Source organism: Sphaeramia orbicularis, chromosome 9 (genome assembly GCF_902148855.1).
Source record: "Sphaeramia orbicularis chromosome 9, fSphaOr1.1, whole genome shotgun sequence".
Taxonomy (NCBI): Eukaryota; Metazoa; Chordata; class Actinopteri; order Kurtiformes; family Apogonidae; genus Sphaeramia; species Sphaeramia orbicularis.
Genome location: NC_043965.1, coordinates 11,379,882 through 11,397,619, shown reverse-complemented (window position 1 = coordinate 11,397,619; position 17,738 = coordinate 11,379,882). Strand labels below are relative to the sequence as shown.

Genomic DNA, 17,738 nt, shown 5'->3' with positions numbered 1-17,738 from the left:
TAGGACACATAGTTGAAACTAATGCTCACTCTTGGCAGCCTACCAGATAACCCGAACTCAACCCCACCAATGACTCATGTTGTGTTCCACCAATCATAACAGAGCACAGATTGGATCTGGTGAATCCATTCTAGGGTCAAGCGTTGTTTAATGCTTATCATGTTTGGTCTTTTTGCAACACTTCCTACTGGCACTAGTACCAGCACTTCATGTACATCATGTGCCATATTGTGGTTGTGGTGTGTTTTCAGCTTTAGACACCTGTTGCCATGGAAAAAAATGAACTAACTTTCCTTCTCTAATCTATTTTGGCTTCTCAAATCTATGAAAAAAATTAAAAAATAAATCATGGGTGACTTCATTACAGCTATGGTTTGTTTAATTTGTTTTTGAAGAATGAAACTTGTAAGAACCACATTCCTAAACAAGTGGTACCAGGCAAAACAATAAATCAATGGGAAGAATTTTTTTTAAAAATTGTAACAAATTTGAACTTTGACCTACCTTTCCCAAACTGTAATGACTTCTATTCTGGGTCACTGGCAATCTATAAACCCAATTAGGTATGAAGTTAACAAATAATTTTGCTGCTAAAGTGTTAACAAAGAAACAAACAAACCGAACCAAAAACAATACCCCTTGCCTCCCTTTTGGGGGGGGGTGAGGTAATAATCTTTGTAATCCAGTTTGAGAGAGAATTTGATTGTAGTAAAAAAGAAGAGAAAAAAAAGCTTAGTAAAAAAATTATGTTGATGAAAATGATCAGCAGACACATCTGACCCTTCCCTATCCCCGACCCTAACCCGAACCCGAACCCTAACCCTGGGCTGCAGTGGACTCCCTGCAGCATCCATCTGACCAAACAAGAGGATTTCAGTCTGGACAACAGACAACAGCCTTCCCCTGAGGGCAGCCATGTTTCCCAGAGACAGTATCCCAGAGGAGGCCGGGAAATAACAGCAGGACATTAGGTATACTGCATGCCTGACAGATGCCTGCAGACTGACTGTACTCATGCAATCATTTCTCCACAGTGGGGTTGCTCAAGTCACGAACATATGCAGATACAAATAAACAATTCAATGAAAAGATGAAAACAATGGAATTAACATTAGTTCCTGTTTTATTATTATGAATGGTTTATTTTGTATAAATAAAAGGCCTTTTGCTCCTATTTCCTAATGTATTTCTCCTTCAGTTAGGATTGGTTTTATGCTAAATAAATTACTCTATTGTTTTACCACCACTGATTCCTTTTTGTTTCTCGGTTATAGACTTAATGTTGTCACCACTCCAACATGTTAATGAATAATAACCAAGCCATTCAAGGTTTTTGACTTTCAGTAGACAAGCTAAAATGTCTTAATCCTAAAAAACAACTACAGACTCATAAACCTGTCACTGTCTGTACCGTAAACAGTTATTTTTTAGCATGTGTCAAAATATTACTACCTGTCAACTGTATTTCAAACTAGAAGATTTAAACATATCTATATCTATATCTATCTATCTATCTATCTATCTATCTATCTATCTATCTATCTATATATATATATATATATATATATATATATATATATATATATATGTATATCTCACTCTAGATCTTCATCAACATCATGGTCAGGGACACCAACTGGAGACTGAACCCATATGTAACTGTTTTTAATGGTGGGAGATAATACGCAAGTGTGTCTGTCAGGGCCATTCAGAAGAGTGTTTTTGTGGATGATTCAGATTAAGGTTAAATTTATCAATCCATAGGGAAAAGATATGTATTCTTCAGTTCATGAAACAGACATTTTTTTTATTTCAAACAAAAAATCTATAATTATTTAGAGAATACTGAATCTATTGATGGGCAGTGGGTCATATAAAATACAATATAAAATATATCTTTCACAACCCATGATGGAAATAGTATCGATAGTATAATAATACCAGTTACACTGTTTGTGTGTTATTGCTCTCACGGTGCAAACTGCCAACACATTCCATGACAGAATTTTACGTAACATTAACAGCACTATTTCACCCATATGAACCAGCAGACTACCCCAGTATCGACTGTCAACACAACGTCAAAGCCCACATTCTGATGCCACTAGAGTTGCATTTTCCATGAGCAGATAATTACCAGTGTTGTTATAAACAAAACAAGGTGTGTATGGCCCATCCAAGCCAACTGATAGGGTATTAAGAAAGAATATTTTGAGCAGGTTAGAAGAATGAAAGAATTACAGCTACGAGGCACATATGCATAGACTGGAAAATGTCGACAGTCTCCAGCTAAGCTAAGTATTTATCTCAAATCTGACAAGATGAAATATTTACAATTTCTGCTGCTTCCAAACATATGACAACATGAAAACTGAGTGATACCATTAATCTTTTATCTACCTTTGACCAACCCATCCATCAGTAGTGTTAATAGTGCATGTTCCTAACTGGCTGCAAAATCACTAAAACTGAATTTTTGCTCAGTATGTGATGCGGCAAACTGTGTGGCAACAACCAGATGTACAGGCTGCAATCTATTCTGTGATTGGATTTAAGTCCTGACAAAAATCCTCCATCCCCACACGCATGCACATGATAAAATCCAGTTCTGGAGCATTTTGGTGCTCTTGTCACATTGTGCTTAAGCAGGCATGTGTAATATTACGTCATTCTCTAGAAATGACAGCAGGCTGCCTCATTATTGGATTTGACTAGAAGCTCATTGGACAAGCATCCTCTTGTGCCCCCTATTCTCTGGCTCTCAGTGAAATAACTGCAGGTTGAATTTATTTGGTCTTTCTACTATTATTGGGATTTAAAGCTGTTCACATTAATGTTTTGATGTCTGATTTCAGTGACACAAGGTTATATTTCATAGACAGTTCTGAGGGAAATAATATAAAGGTTGAGTAACACCATTGCTATATGCTATGTGTGGAAAACAGCCTTTTTTATTCCTAAGTAGCCTATGCATGCAGACAATATTTTGTAACAGCAGTGTTTTTCATTATTATTTGCAATTATTTTCAGGTCAAAACTGAAATGTGGTGAAATGAACTGAGAGAGACTTGGCTGCCATTCCTGCCCAAGCCTAATTAAAGCCTATAATATAAGCGCTATTTAGATTGGATTGACAAGTCAATAACTTTTAAATATTACCATGATTTGACATGTTTGGTACTAATCATACTAAATGTTTACCGAATTAAAAGAAGCCAAGAAGCAGGATTTGTTGCAGTTTTTTTAATCTTCATATTTTCCAATTTGGGACAGGTTCAGATACTTTGTCACAATCTGTCATTTGTTTTGCTATAAACACTCCGCTTTCTTCAGGGTAAAAACATTCAGGATTAGGCTTAAAGGTGAACAGCTGGGCAAATTCTGGGCTACAACTGTGAATGATCTGACCTAACGGGTTACAAACGTAATGCATTACAGTAACTGATTACTTTTTGCAGTATTGCAGTAGAGTAAGGCATTACTAATCAATTTTCAGTACTCTGTACATAGACCTTACATTACAACACACTTCTCACCCATAATTTCATTGCTCAAATGAAAAAAAAAAAAGGTCACACACCATTTATGAGAAGAGTCTGTATGTAACTGAAAAGTAATGCAGGAGTCATGTACCGCATTATAATTCTGAGACAAGGTAAGGAAAGGAATAAGTAAGGTAAGGAATTACTTCTAAACAACAGTAACAAGTAATGTTGGTAATGTATTACAGTTTGGAAGTAACTTGCACAACACTGCCTAACAACACAATGAAACACACTTTAAACACTTTAACTGACAGCTTCATTTGCAGTTACCCAGCATAACCCCCCCCCCCAGCCCCCCCTGTCTCTCCTCTAACTGGTTGGACTGTCCAAGGGTTGTCCAAGAACTCCCAGACTGGAGCAGCTGTGCCTAAGGGCAGCACATTACACTTGTACACTGTTAAGGACAGGAGAGGCTGAGCTCCAACACATATACTGGAGATGCTAACATGCACACACTAATACACTTCTGTCAACAACCAAGGACAAAAGCCCAGGAACGCACACACTTACACACTGTACTCACGAGACTTATATCACCATCCAGCACAATTGTATCTGAGCAACTATTACTTCTAATGGAAATTCACCGTGCTCTGTCCAAACCAACTTCTCAGTCAGCAGGACGTGCAGGGCTATTTCAGGCCCTTTAGTGGACTCAGCAACGTCCCTGAGGTCACACACAGTTACAAGGGCTGTTTTTGTGGAAAAGAGAGCAGCCTTCAGCCAAGATAGACATGAGCCCTAATCTGGCCTGACGTGGACTCCATCAGAACTTACTGAGAGGTTTGAGGATGCTGTTGCTGGCCTCATCGTTGTTTTCTGTGTCCGACTTGTCAGAGGTGTTCTCCGTCAACCTGTCCTTCCTGTCCTTGTGGCCGGTTCTCCGGCGGTGACGCCTCCGACGCCGGTAGCTCTTGGGTACACGGACGCCGATGTAAACGGTGTGGTGACCTGCCAGAGAAAAAGGGTAGAAAGAGTGTCACCACACATGTCTCTGACATCCTGACCAAACAATTTACACCTGAACATCACATTTGTGCCAAAATTAGAGGCTTAGACGTATACAGATTTATGCTGCAACCTCATTTTGAACACTTCACAATTCAGTCAAACTGGGAAGATTCTCACGTGGCCCAAAACAGGCTGAAGACACGGGAACAGATCAGGGTTATAGAGGTTGCAGTACACTGTCAAAACAAATATTTGGACAGAAAAAAGGTAGCATGTAACAGTGAAGACACCAAAACTGCCTGCATGACTATATCCCTGTTATAGGACTTTATTATCCAAGGTGGGCATTTTCTATGGACATATACTGCTGATGCTGCACAAAACCAACTCATTTGGCAAAAACACAAAACATACATCTTACAAATAACATCAGTCAATTGGGTTGCACTATACTGGGAAAATGATTTGCAGAAATTGTTTCAGCAATATATATTGCAGTAGTAGTAGTCACAACCAGACACAGAGAAGCTGCGTTCAGCTTCTATGCTCCACATGTCTGGAACAAACCCCCAGAAAGCCTCAGATCAGCTGAAACACTCAGTTTATTTAAATCCAGGTTAAACACCCACCTGTTCTCAGCTGCATTTGAATGGAGTGTTTATTCACCAGATCAGATCTGCACTGTTTCTATTAAGCTTAAAGTTTTTATCTGTCTTATCTGTTTATCTATTTATCTGTTCTTTTGAGGTTTTTTTCATTGCTTCCCTGCTGTAATGCTTTTATTGTTTTATGTAAAGCACTTTGAATTGTCTTGTACAGGAAATGTGCTATATAAATAAACCTGCCTTGCCTTGCCTTACTTAAAGTAAAGAAACTGTCACAAAGACTAACTGAGCTTATGTTTCCACCAAAATCAAAATCCAAAAACTCATGGACAGGGTCACAAATTGGGAAAATAACAAAAGAAACTGCACAAAAAAACATGAAAAAGGGGTAAAACCATGAAAGGGCCCTTCTAGGGATTCTAAAAGGTGACTGAAAATAAAATCTGCAATCTGTCTGAGTCGATCACAGAGATACAGAAATGAAAAAGTGGGCCTTAAACAGTATTTATAATTGAAGTCACTGGTGAGGATGGGGACAAAGGGATGGAAAAATTGCCAAATGAAAGCAGAAAGCTAAGCATGAATGTCTACACTAGGACAGCACACACTGAGCTGGGATGTCAAGCTCCTCTTAAAGGCTAGCCCTGACTAATCACAGGCAGGTGAGGAGAAACATGGCAGGTGCACCCGATAACCACTAACGACCTGTGGACAAGACGCTAACCCTGAAAGAAAACTATTGTGGGGAATGTGTGCCCGTAACAAGCTCCATTTAGAAAGAATGAACACTTGCAGAGTTATGAAGGTCATTCTCTATGGAGTACATCTGCATTAAGAATAAAAACCTATACAAGGGGCTTTGACGACACATGTGGAGTGGCTGATTAAGGTAGTGAATACACCAGATGACTAGTTTTAAAGGGGTCATATTTTGCTAAACCCATTTTTATTAGTCTTTGGTTCATGTATTTGTGTATTTGGGGACCCTTATAGCTCCAAAAGTTTGAATATGAACCCTCCTTTACATTCATTCTGGCAAAAATCGAGTGGATTTCTACCATCCATTTCAACTGCTTCTTAATTTTTTACGTTTTATAACTAGTTACGTCACAACATTTGCACATATAAGGTCAAGACTTCTGACGAACATTTCTCCGAGTACAACATAATATGTCTTTAATCTAATCTTGTATTTTTTTTAAATTTATTTATTTATTTAGTTAGTTATTTAGTTATTTAGTTATTTTTAATTTTTGGCTTTCCCCTGTAAGTCGCTTTGGAAAAAAGCGTCTGCCAAATGCAAAAATGTAACTGTAAATGTAAAATGTAATAGTTTGCCAGCAGCAGCGGTTGTAGTAAAAACTAAAAAATATGTCCAACCTTTGAGCTGATTACCTAAAATATTCAGTTGTTGGTTGTATTAACGAACACAAGTGGTTGAATGGGACAGAACAGCTCGGTCAACAACCTGGAAGGGGTGGGGTGTGAAGTGGTTTTTTTTTTATTTAAAGGGCATGTGCTCAAAATGACCTTTCTGGTGTCATTACTCAGAAATAGGGTTGGAAATGGCGGCAGAGTTGTGGAGTTTAATGAATGAAGAACTCAGACCCAAGCATAGCATTCACAGTTTATGTAGACTACAGGGAAATGTTTTAAAATGCATAATTCCATAAAAAAAGGAAAATATCACTCCTTTAAATGGGCTGAGTATCAATGTAAATACAGTATTTTGCAGAGTTCTTTTTGGCCTTTAGTTTAGTTACATGTTCTTCTGCCACTGAAAAAAATAATAAAGACTGAAGCGAGTTCATATTGTCTCACTACAGCGACTCAGTGTCTGACTGTGCAGAAAGCATCGTTTTAAACAGATGTTTCAACAGGTGGAGGATGTTTAGTTGACTTTGCATGTGTTCTAAAGTTTATATCTCACATGTGGAAAACACGAGGAAAACTCAATAAACACTCTGAATTCTGAAGTAATGGGGAAAAAAAATTACCCATACAAACAAGTAGAAAAAGGACCAACCATAGTCACTGCTTGCTACACTGGAAAAAATCTAAATCTTACCAAGTGTATTTTTCTCATTTCTAGTCAAAATATCTCATCACACTTAAAATAAGACATAATCACCTAAAGAGTAACTTTTCAGTGAGATATAAGAACTAATTTTTAGACAATAGATCTTGAAAATTATTTTAAGAAATTTTACCAAGATCATTTTCACTTGTTCCATTGGCAGATTTTTTTTTTTTTTTTGCTTAATTCAAGCAAAAATATCTTGTATTAATTTTTTTACTTGTTTTTAGAGGGGAATTTTTTCCAGTGTACAGTCAACTCCTGGTGTGTTTGTCTGTGACTTCAATGGACTATGGGATGATGGAGGGTCTGTATGCGGTGAATCTACACTAATGGACTCTGTAGGACCTGCCTGAGGCTATGAGCTGTTGTTCACAGTGGGATCTAATTTTTCTTTTTTTCTGGCAAAGCAATAATACTGTTCTCCTGTATGGTGTGAGATCTGGATGCTGTTGGACTCATTATCCTCTAGTTCTGTGTCTGAAATAGTCACCTTTCACCCTTAAATTTGGGCAGCTTTCCAAACTAGACTGTAATTCCATTGTGCAGGATGCTCCCTGTTATTTTATGGTAGAGGAGGAAGTTTTATGACTCATACCAATCATATGGAGCTGGATCACAGCTCTAAAAACCATTGTTTTCCTGGAGCTTAGCTATTTCAGACACAGTTGTTTTTAATTGTGTCCAGGCACACTCCATCACACTCCTGTCACATCTGAAATAATGAGGTCAACTCTGTAAAACTGGGGAAATGCAGATTCACATCATAGTACAATATCAACAGTACATGCACTTGGACATGTAGCTGGTTGGTTTAGAGTAAAAATCTAGGATGGATACCAATTCCCTGCCATTACACTGTGCACAGGAATTCTGGTTATTTTGAGCATTTTTAATAAACAAGCTGGTCCTGAACATTTCCAAATTGTATTATATATCATATGTCTTTGTGACGTTAAAGTTGATTTAAATTCAGAGTGGCTGTGGAATCTGTTTTGATGCTAAGCTTTCAATAAATACCAAACTAACCTTCTTTTAAAATATCAGAGTAATTGCTATGTTTTATTTTTATTTACATTTTTTTTCTCTCTTTTCATTAATGATTTTAATTGCCTGTTATAAAAAAAAGATGGCAATAAAGTTTTTAAAAAAAATACATATTTCATGGTAAGGTTATGGAACAAACCAATACAAATCCTTAAATTTGTTTTATGAGATCAATGATTTGTTGTACTGTTTAAAATAGTACAAAGCTGAAAGTTCCAAAAATCCAAATAAAAACTTTAACCCCAAACACATATTTGACACTAGTTTAGCAGAGATATGGAGAGGAAAAAAAACAACAGACTTGCATCTGAAGTCACTGTGAAACAAAAGCCTGTGTATGATCAGTGTCTGACATGGTGCTTTGGTCCAGGTCGGGTAATGCTGAGCCAAGCACCGCACATGACCCAACTCGGAAGAAGCTGAACCCCTCGAAACAACAGACAATGATCTCTGTGGAAGCACAACAGTGCTCATTATTCACTGGTACCACAATGCCTTGTGTTTTAGGGGTTCATCTAAATTCACTGACACCAAAGGTTCAGAATACCAAGGAAATACTGACCACAGAGACCAGGACAATTTATCTGCAATCAGTATCACGTACTGAATATCTGCTTTTAATGTTGTCAACTTTAGAAGAGAAAATACAACACAGTACAACAGGAACGATTCTGAACCTTCCTTTATAATAAACCAACAGCACATCAGACCTTTTGTTAACATTAACCTGACATAACGACTGGATAGGGGGAGGAGTGAGGAACACTGACAAGTAGATGATAGATGGAGGAAAATATTTAGATGGAAAAAAGAGTGAAACAGACAAACAGTCCAGAAGACAGTCATACAGATGGAGCTGAAACCAGCATCATACACAGTGAAGGTGGTGCCCACCACCAACAACAACAATGTCACGTCTGTAATGTTTATGTGAAAACATGAAAACATAACATCAATCAGCTGGAGCCCACATTCACAACCACAAGGGGGGGGGGGGGGTGATATACTTTCCAAAAACTACATTTCCAGTTGTTGATAGTTCATTTGACATTCACAAGAAAAGTGGAACTGTTTGATCAAATTCCAACAGATTTTTTTTTTTTAATCTCAAATGTCCTACGCTGTTTAAACTTGTAATTACTGACTGGAGCAGAACAGAAGACAATACGTTAAGATATAAATAAATATTAATTAATACTAACATCAGCTAGCACAGTAAAATCACACCAAGTTTCATAATTAAGGGTTAGGGTTACAGAGTTAATTTTAGGGTTAAGGCCTGGGTTTAGGTTTAGAGTTAGGGTTACAGTTAGGGTTAGGGTTAGAGTTTAAGGTTAGTGGTCTGGGTTTAGGGTTAAGGTTTGGGGTTATACTGCAAATGATTTGGTTCTTACCAAGACAAAAAACAAACAAACAACAACTTAGATATAGAAGTGTTAGACAATTTATCATGTTTTAAGAGTTAATTTCTTATTTTACGTGTTCATACATTTGTAGACATGCTTAACTCTAGATTTAACAATCTTAATTCAATTAAATCTTAAGTGAAATTATCTTACTGCATGGACAGATATTTCACTTGTTTTGAGTGTCTTTTAGTGTTTTTATCTTGTTTTTAGACACCCTTTTTTGCAGTGTAGGTTTGGGTTTAAGGTTAAGGTTTGGGGTTAGGGTTAGGGTTAGGGTTAGGGTTACTGCAGATTTGGATACCTCTGAACTGGTTTCATGTTTCAGCTGTTTCAGAGGTTTGCTTCTGTGTATTATATACAGTCTAGCAGCTGGCCTGATCATGAGTTTATAACCTACATTACACTGACACTACACATATAAAATACAACTGTGTGTATTGACATTTGCAAAGAAGCTGAAATGTGTGGTCTTTAACATGACAGTGTTTGGCAGTGACTGGGTTTCCTATTCAGATTCAAATTAACTTTTAAAAACCCTAACCTTAATTAAATTTGTTAATATAACTGTCATGACTTTTCCTTTTAGTGGGTGATTTTATGTCGACTACTTGTAATATCTAGTTTTTGTTTCTTGCTTTGGCATTATTTGTTTTCTCAGAAGTGAAAGTAGGTAGAGCTGGATGAACTAATGAAAGCTCACTGTTATTCGGAACATTAAAGCAGACTGGTAAGTGACCAAGAAACAGATGGCTAGACAGCAAAGAAATGAAAGAAAACTGTGACATAAAACAAAGCCCGATAATGAAGAGCACAGCGCTGTTGGGCCTGAGAGCAATAAAGCAGGGCGTGAAAATGTTTGCACAGGCTGGACGACAACAAGAAAAGAGGCAAGAGAATGAGGGGAGTGTGATGGAGGAGAAGGAATAAAAAATAGTTGAGTCAAGGAGTTGGAAAGGAAGATTTGCACTCTGCCAGAACAGCTTTGTGAAACGACTTCCTCCTCTTTTTCTGCGTGGAAGACCGAGTTCTTTTGGAGCTGCCTGTAAAGCACACACTGAATGAAATGAAATCCTTGTGTTTGTTGGGAGGTTTGTTTAGTTCACTAGATTTCTGAGGAGAAGCAACGCTGCCACCAGTTTCCACGGTAACAGCACCACTGAGACCCGCCCACATTGATGGGAAGGATGGCATCAGGCCACGGGGTTAGGGTTAGGGTTACGATTGACAGAATCATTCACTGACACAATGATCATACTTTATAACAGATTTATAAATGCACTATACTGCTGGATTAAAAGCAAAGATTTTTTTTTTTATTTGTGGCTCCATTTAACCCATAAAGACCCAAACAGCCACTGGCGAACAAAACCATCTACTGATCTAAACTGTTAAATACATCAATACGTGTGCATAATTGGTGTAAGGTGCAGTTTATAATCTTTTTTATTGCTATCAGATATGACTCATTTGGACGTTTAGAACTGTGTTTTTCAACCTTGGGATCAGGACCCCATGTGCGGTCGCCTGGAATTCAAATGGGGCCACCTGAAATTTTTAGTAATTGATTAAAAAAAAAAAAAACAACTTACTAATAAAAAATATATGGTGAGTTCACAGAGACAATCCCAATCCATAAAAGATATGACAAACAGTGAAGCTGAAACTGAAGCACCGTGGTTCTGTTTATCTGACAAATGTTCATTGTGGTCAGTTTCAGATGCTGCAGCTCTTTCATAATTCATAGTTTGAGTTCTTGTTTGTTCAATATTAATTGTTAGCGTTGTAAATCCAAGCTGGACTGACTGTACATATCCTGACCAAGGAAAATAAAATTCTCACTTTGTGCAGTAATCTACACCTGGCTTTACTGCCTCCGTCCATCATAATATACATTATATAGCCTAAATGTCATCTAAAATTAACATTTATTTGCAACATAGTATAGCAAACTATTACATGATTAACAACAAATTCATTTTAGCAAAAAAAACAACAACAAATGTCTCAGTTTTGAATGTCTGGGGTTGCTAGAAATTTGTGATGTTAAAATGGGGTCACGAGCCAAAAAAGGCTGGGAACCACTGATTTAGAGGATCCGTAGTGAATGTAGAAACACCATCATCTTCTACAACATTGATTTATCAGTAAAATCCATGAAGTTTGATAAATGACAGTGGATGGAGACACTTGGTTTATGTTCAGTTAATGAGAAATTTTACTGAAAAAGTCACTTTTTCTTCAGTTTTCCCTGTTTCTGATATAATAATCCTCAACTTTACTCTGAGCTTTTATGAACATCTACATGATCAGTGAACTAAATATAAGAAAATACCTGATTTTGACTGGAAAAATGCAAATTACAGAGGTTGATATCGGAACCCGCTCTATGTCCCAGTACTTTTAATTCAAATGTGCAATAACTTGTTGTTACCTCTCAGTACTCTCATTATAATAATAATAATAATAATAATAATAATAATAATAATAATAATAATAATAATAATAATAATAACTATCATTATTATTATTATTATTATTATTATTATTATTACTCGTCTGTTTATAATACTCTATTTTACAAATGTGTATTTAAGCTTATATGTGCAATAACTGTTTTTTGTATGTTTTAGCTGTGTTTATGTTTTGTATCTGTCTTTTTTGTCATATCTTTACCTTTTTTTTTCTGACTCCTTTTCTGACTCAGGGAAACACACAGGAATTCCAATATACCTATACTGCTATGTATCTGTGCAAATGGCAAATAAAAGTCTATTCTATTCTATTCTATTCTATTCTATAAACAAATTGTGATAAAACATTTAGAAAAGGTTAAATAGAGAGAAAATTTTATTTGGGAACTGACACTAAAGTAGAACTGCGTCTTTGTAGGTTAAAAGTATGACATTATTCATTTCTTGAAATGGGGTCGGGGATCCTTTGTTTACCTCGACATGAGTTCATTTAAAGTAGGCTTAGACACATGCTGTTTATTTGTCACCTGCTGGTTTGGACTGTTTTTGTAGTTTTTAAACCTTAAGTTTGGCATTGAGCCAATCCCATCTTGGCTTTTTAGAATCAGAAGCGATCATATTTGAATCCGTGTAGCTGGGGAAGAGCAAGAATTCAAACTCAGCAAACTAAAACTAATGGTAAGTTACTACAAACACAAGTGAGAAATGCAACTTGTTAAATGTAAACAGATACAATGTGTTTGACTAAAGCTGCAGGAGCCAGAAATGAAGGGGGGAAATGATAAAGCCTAAAATTCCTTCCTCCTACAGTTCACTAATCTCTATGTAAATTAAAACACTAAATACAAATACATATGATATGATGTCTGTGTTTTGGTAAAAGTGAAGCCAAAATATGATTGTAAAGAAAGCTGCCAAGTTGCTTTTGTGTAAAATTATGGAGTAGGAGACATTCATATGTGGTATATCCATCCCACAGACTAGTAGTAAATGCTGTCAATCATATTTAACGCCCTACCTGTGATTGGACAAAACCCTTATCACTGGGTGAATTTGCTGCAGTCACAAAACCTTCCCATTAATTACATCAATTGGAAGAAAGTTATGGATGTTTTGCATAATAATGCTAAGATGGTTTATGTTAAGAAAACCTCTGACTTGCTCCATGGCACATATTCATATTCTACAAGGTCATATTTTAATGGCTGAGGAAGCAACATGCACACAGTGACTGACAAGCAATGTCACTTAAGATGAATAATAATAAGCGTCTTTGAGTGTCCAAAAAAGCGCTTTTTAACTGTGATGTATTATTATTATTATTATTATTATTATTATTATTATTATTATTATTATTATTATTATTATTATTATTATTATCCAGAACAACAGTGGGGAAAGTTTCAGAATTATATTGTGGATTTTTTTTAAACATCATGAATATGCAAATTTATAGAAAAAAATTTGCAAAATGCCAAGTGTCATGCCCACTGTACGGCAGGCACCAGCAGTTTAACTACCCTATTTCCTGGCCTTTATTTGTTTTTATTGACGACTGCACTGATATGAAACATATCCCAAAAACATCCATGGCCTTCAGAAACCTAAAATTGGCAACAATTACAAGTGATTACATTGGTGTCTTTTCTGTTTTAAAGTTTATGCCACCACCGTGCCCTGAAAAGAACTCAAAAATACTAATATTTGTGTCAGACGATAAACAATTGACCCAAAGGTCACAGACTGACAACGTCACTCTATTACCATTAACAATGTCAGTAACAGAGATATTACATATTATGCTGGGGTGAAACCAGACTAATCAGTGCCTAGATTAGATAGCAGGGCCACTGGATAGAAAAGTTCCACATAACTTTATCTTGTACCATGAAGGAAATGTCATGTTACCTCATCCAACTCAGTTTTTGAATTGGGTTGTCAGCAAACAGATTTAGTTCAAAGATGGGGACATTTGAATAGTGGTGCACAGAGACTTTGGTGTGCAAATACTTGTATTGTTTATTAAGTCAAAAGAGATAGAATTTACACTGCAAAAATCAAAATCTTACCAAGTGTATTTTCTCATTTCTAGTCAAAATATCTCATCACACTTAAAATAAGACATAATCACCTAAAGAGTAACTTTTCAGTGAGATATAAGAACTTATTTTTAGATTGTTGTTTGGCAGTTGTTATTGGCAGATTTTTTTTCGCTTGAATTAAGCCAAAAAATCTTGAATTAAGCAACAAAAAAAAAAAAAATCTTGAATTAAGCAAAAAATAAATAAATAAATCTTGAATCAAGCAAAAAAAAATCTGCCAATGGAACAAGTGAAAATAATCTTGGTAAGATTTGTTGAAATAAGATTTTCAGGATCTATTTTCTAAAAATAAGTTCTTATATCTCACTGAAAAGTTACTCTTTAGGCGATTTTGTCTTATTTTAAATGTGATGAGATATTTTGACTAGAAATTAGAAAAATACGCTCAGTAAGATTTAGATTTTTTCCGGTGTATGGAATAGGTTGTGGATTGCAACAGAAATGCATGAAAATAAAAGCTTTCAGAACCTGCTTTAGTTTTGCCCCTGTCTGAGTTTGACACATTTACTATCAATGCTTTGTTTACAAAAAAACCCAACAGAGGGCTAGTGCTAGAGCTCCCACCGGCACTGTTGAGTAAAAGAATCAAACAAAATACAAGGTTTTTGTATAATGGACATGTTGGTTTGCCAGATTAGTCCCTTTTGTTTGTTGCTCAGGGTCCAAGGAAGCAGAATGGTAGGGGTTCCAGAGAGTTCAGGAAATCATTAGTAACATGAAAAGTTCTGAGGTGGCAATTCAGCAATTCAACGGAAGAAACCTTGCCATCAAATCTTTTTAGAATTTTTGTTTTTCATTCAATTTGTTCCAAGCAAAAAGTTTCCTCCTGGATTTAACTAAGCCAGTGGTTCTGATCCTTCCATTGGATACAGTGATTAATATGTTTCATCTACAACAGGTTCTTTAACCCTTGAACTGATGCTGTAGTTTCTCATTCCTTAAAAACCACTAGTTTGATAGAAGCTAAAGATTGGACTGTGTTTAATAGATAAAGGTCATGTGGTCTGATGAGTCCAGACTGACCCTGTTCCAGAGTGATGGAGTGATTACCCATCATGCCTAGTGTCCACAGTCCAAGCCTGTGGGGGCAGTGATTACCCATCATGCCTAGTACCTACAGTGTTATGATCTGGGGTTGGTTCAGTTGATCAGGTTTGGGTTAAACAACGTTATGTGTCCAAAAACAACAGAAATGAATGTTGTGACACTGCATAAACTTACTGAAACTATACCATGATGAATGTACGCTGTAACTAAAGCAGGTCGAAATATGAAATAATGGAGCGTGGGACTAAATATTTCCTTTTCTTTTTTGTCAGACAGATAGAAAACGTAGATTTTTACCTTGACATGTTTCGGCTACAACCTGTCACCTTCCTCAGAAGGGTCACTTGATGTTACTGTGACGTGTCATTGTCAGCTGTTTTTTCCAGGTTTGCCAGACAACAGAGTGCAAGAGTGCGGGACTTCTTTTGTCTACGCTGTGTATATAAATATCTATCTACAACATCTATCAAATCTTCTTTACCTTTAGCTTACCCCAACCCTAAATGTACCTGTGACAAGAAGAAGCAGTTTTGATGTACTTGACACCACCCAAAGTCTGACCCTAATATCATATAGAAGTCTATTTTACTTTTGCTATTAATGAACTCGAACCCTAACCTCAGTTCTATGCTGAAATTAACTGTAACCCAAACCCTCAATATACTGGATATCATTATATTCTATGAATATGAACTTGTTTAAGGCCTGTCAGCACAGTGGAAGTTATTCCATTCCTCTTTATTGTCCCGTGTGCTTGAGCAGATATATGAGGTAAACACAGGATCACATGCTTTCTGTGTCACTAAACAGGTAAGTCACAGTATTCATGCAGGAAAAGTTGGAAATTTGTCTGAATGGTATCCTGCTCTTTTCCTCTCAATGAGTGGCCTGACTTTAAATACAATATTTTAATATTGCCTTCTCCAAGTGCCAGAAATGGTGCAATAGTTAATACTGACTTCTCTTGGTTCCATTGCCAGCACTTTATCCTATTCCTCTACATCATCTATTTCATCCATGTATACCTTTATATTTTCATATTGTAGTTTTAATAGCATTTAGTTTTGCATAAACATGCTTGGCCCAGTTGGAATTCCACTGTATATTGACAATAGAGATCTTCTATTTCTATGGAAAATACAAAATAAAATTTAAAAAAATCGTATTTAAAATTTTCAAAAACTAGTATACATGTATTCATGAAGTATTCATGATTACTCTTGATGGTGTTTTGCTTGGTCTTGTCTCAGTCCAAAGAGTCTAAAGATGCTATCCCCAAGTGGACAAGACCACACCCTGGAAAATATCATGAACTACCTGTACACTGATCTATTTACGATTTGTCTGATGTATTTATTATCATCCACACATATTATTAAGTATTTGAAAAGCATGCTGGCAATAATGACCCTTCTGTGTATCTGATTCTGGTCTTGACTGGGTCTCAACCCCTCAGACTTTTGCTTTTGTCTTGGTTTTGAAACACTGATCTTGGTCATGACTTGGTTTTGGTTTAAGTGGTCCCGACTACAACACTATCCTGACAGAATTTTTTTGTTTATTTGTTTTATTTAGATTTTTTTTGCCCCGCATGGTCTCTGAAGCAGAAGTAAACAAGTTAGACGTAAACTGACCTTCGACCTCCTCCTCGTCACAGATGTGCTTGAGTAAGGACGCCCCTCGGTCCAGCACCGCCTCGTCCTCCATCCTGTAGTAGTAAAAGAGGAAGAAAGACTGTTCACACTTTTCCTCCAGCGACAGCGTGGATCCATAGCGCTTGGGCTCGTTGACTTGCAGGAAGTTGGGGCTGGGGGTCAGTCTGGTGCTGCTGGTGGCCGCCATCCCCACCAGCTAAACACTCATTGACACGCTACCCAAAGCTCTGGAAGTCACCCTAAACTATCAGCTTTTCTGTAAATCAATCCGTCTCGGGTGTGAGAATGGCGTCCTTCAGCAGGGCAAAGTGCGCAGCCGATAGGTGCGCTATAATGGATTTAATCTGCCAACGTGGGGTGAGGGAGAGGACAGGAAGTCGCTGCTAATTGGGTGTGATGGGCCAGAGTGACAGCTGTCGCTCATGTGCCAAACAAACAAACATAATTAAATAAATAAAGTCAAATTACATAGAATTCAGTAAATCAAAATGTGTATTCTCTACCACCCACTGAGGTACAGTTCTGTGTTTGTGTCAAAGTTAGTATTATGTGTCAGACACTGACACACTCATTCCAAAGCCCGTCCATCTGCTCAGTAATGCTCGCCAGCCCCCCTCTGTCTCCCCCCCCACACCTAAGACAGAAGTGGGCCATCACATGTCTGTCTACTCATCCGCCCTTACAGGATTACACCGGCTTTACTTTAGTGTCAACACACAGAGACAGAGGCCGCCGCAATGAACACTTCAGTGCCCTCCAAGAACAATATCTGAACCTTCGACTCAGTGCACTGTTTCCCCACAAACACCAAAAAGGATCACAAATGTTT

The 17,738-nt window shown here is 37.0% G+C and overlaps 1 protein-coding gene across 1 annotated transcript in view; it reads right to left on the bottom strand.

Moving 5' to 3' along the window:
* Positions 1-17,363, bottom strand: part of LOC115425263 (electrogenic sodium bicarbonate cotransporter 1) — an 88,103-nt gene extending 70,740 nt beyond the window's left edge. The window contains 2 exon segments of the mRNA XM_030142665.1: positions 4,323-4,496; positions 16,889-17,363. Of these exon segments, the coding sequence (XP_029998525.1) occupies positions 4,323-4,496; positions 16,889-17,096 (382 nt within the window). The 5' untranslated portion in view covers positions 17,097-17,363.
* Positions 17,364-17,738: the final 375 nt, after the last annotated feature.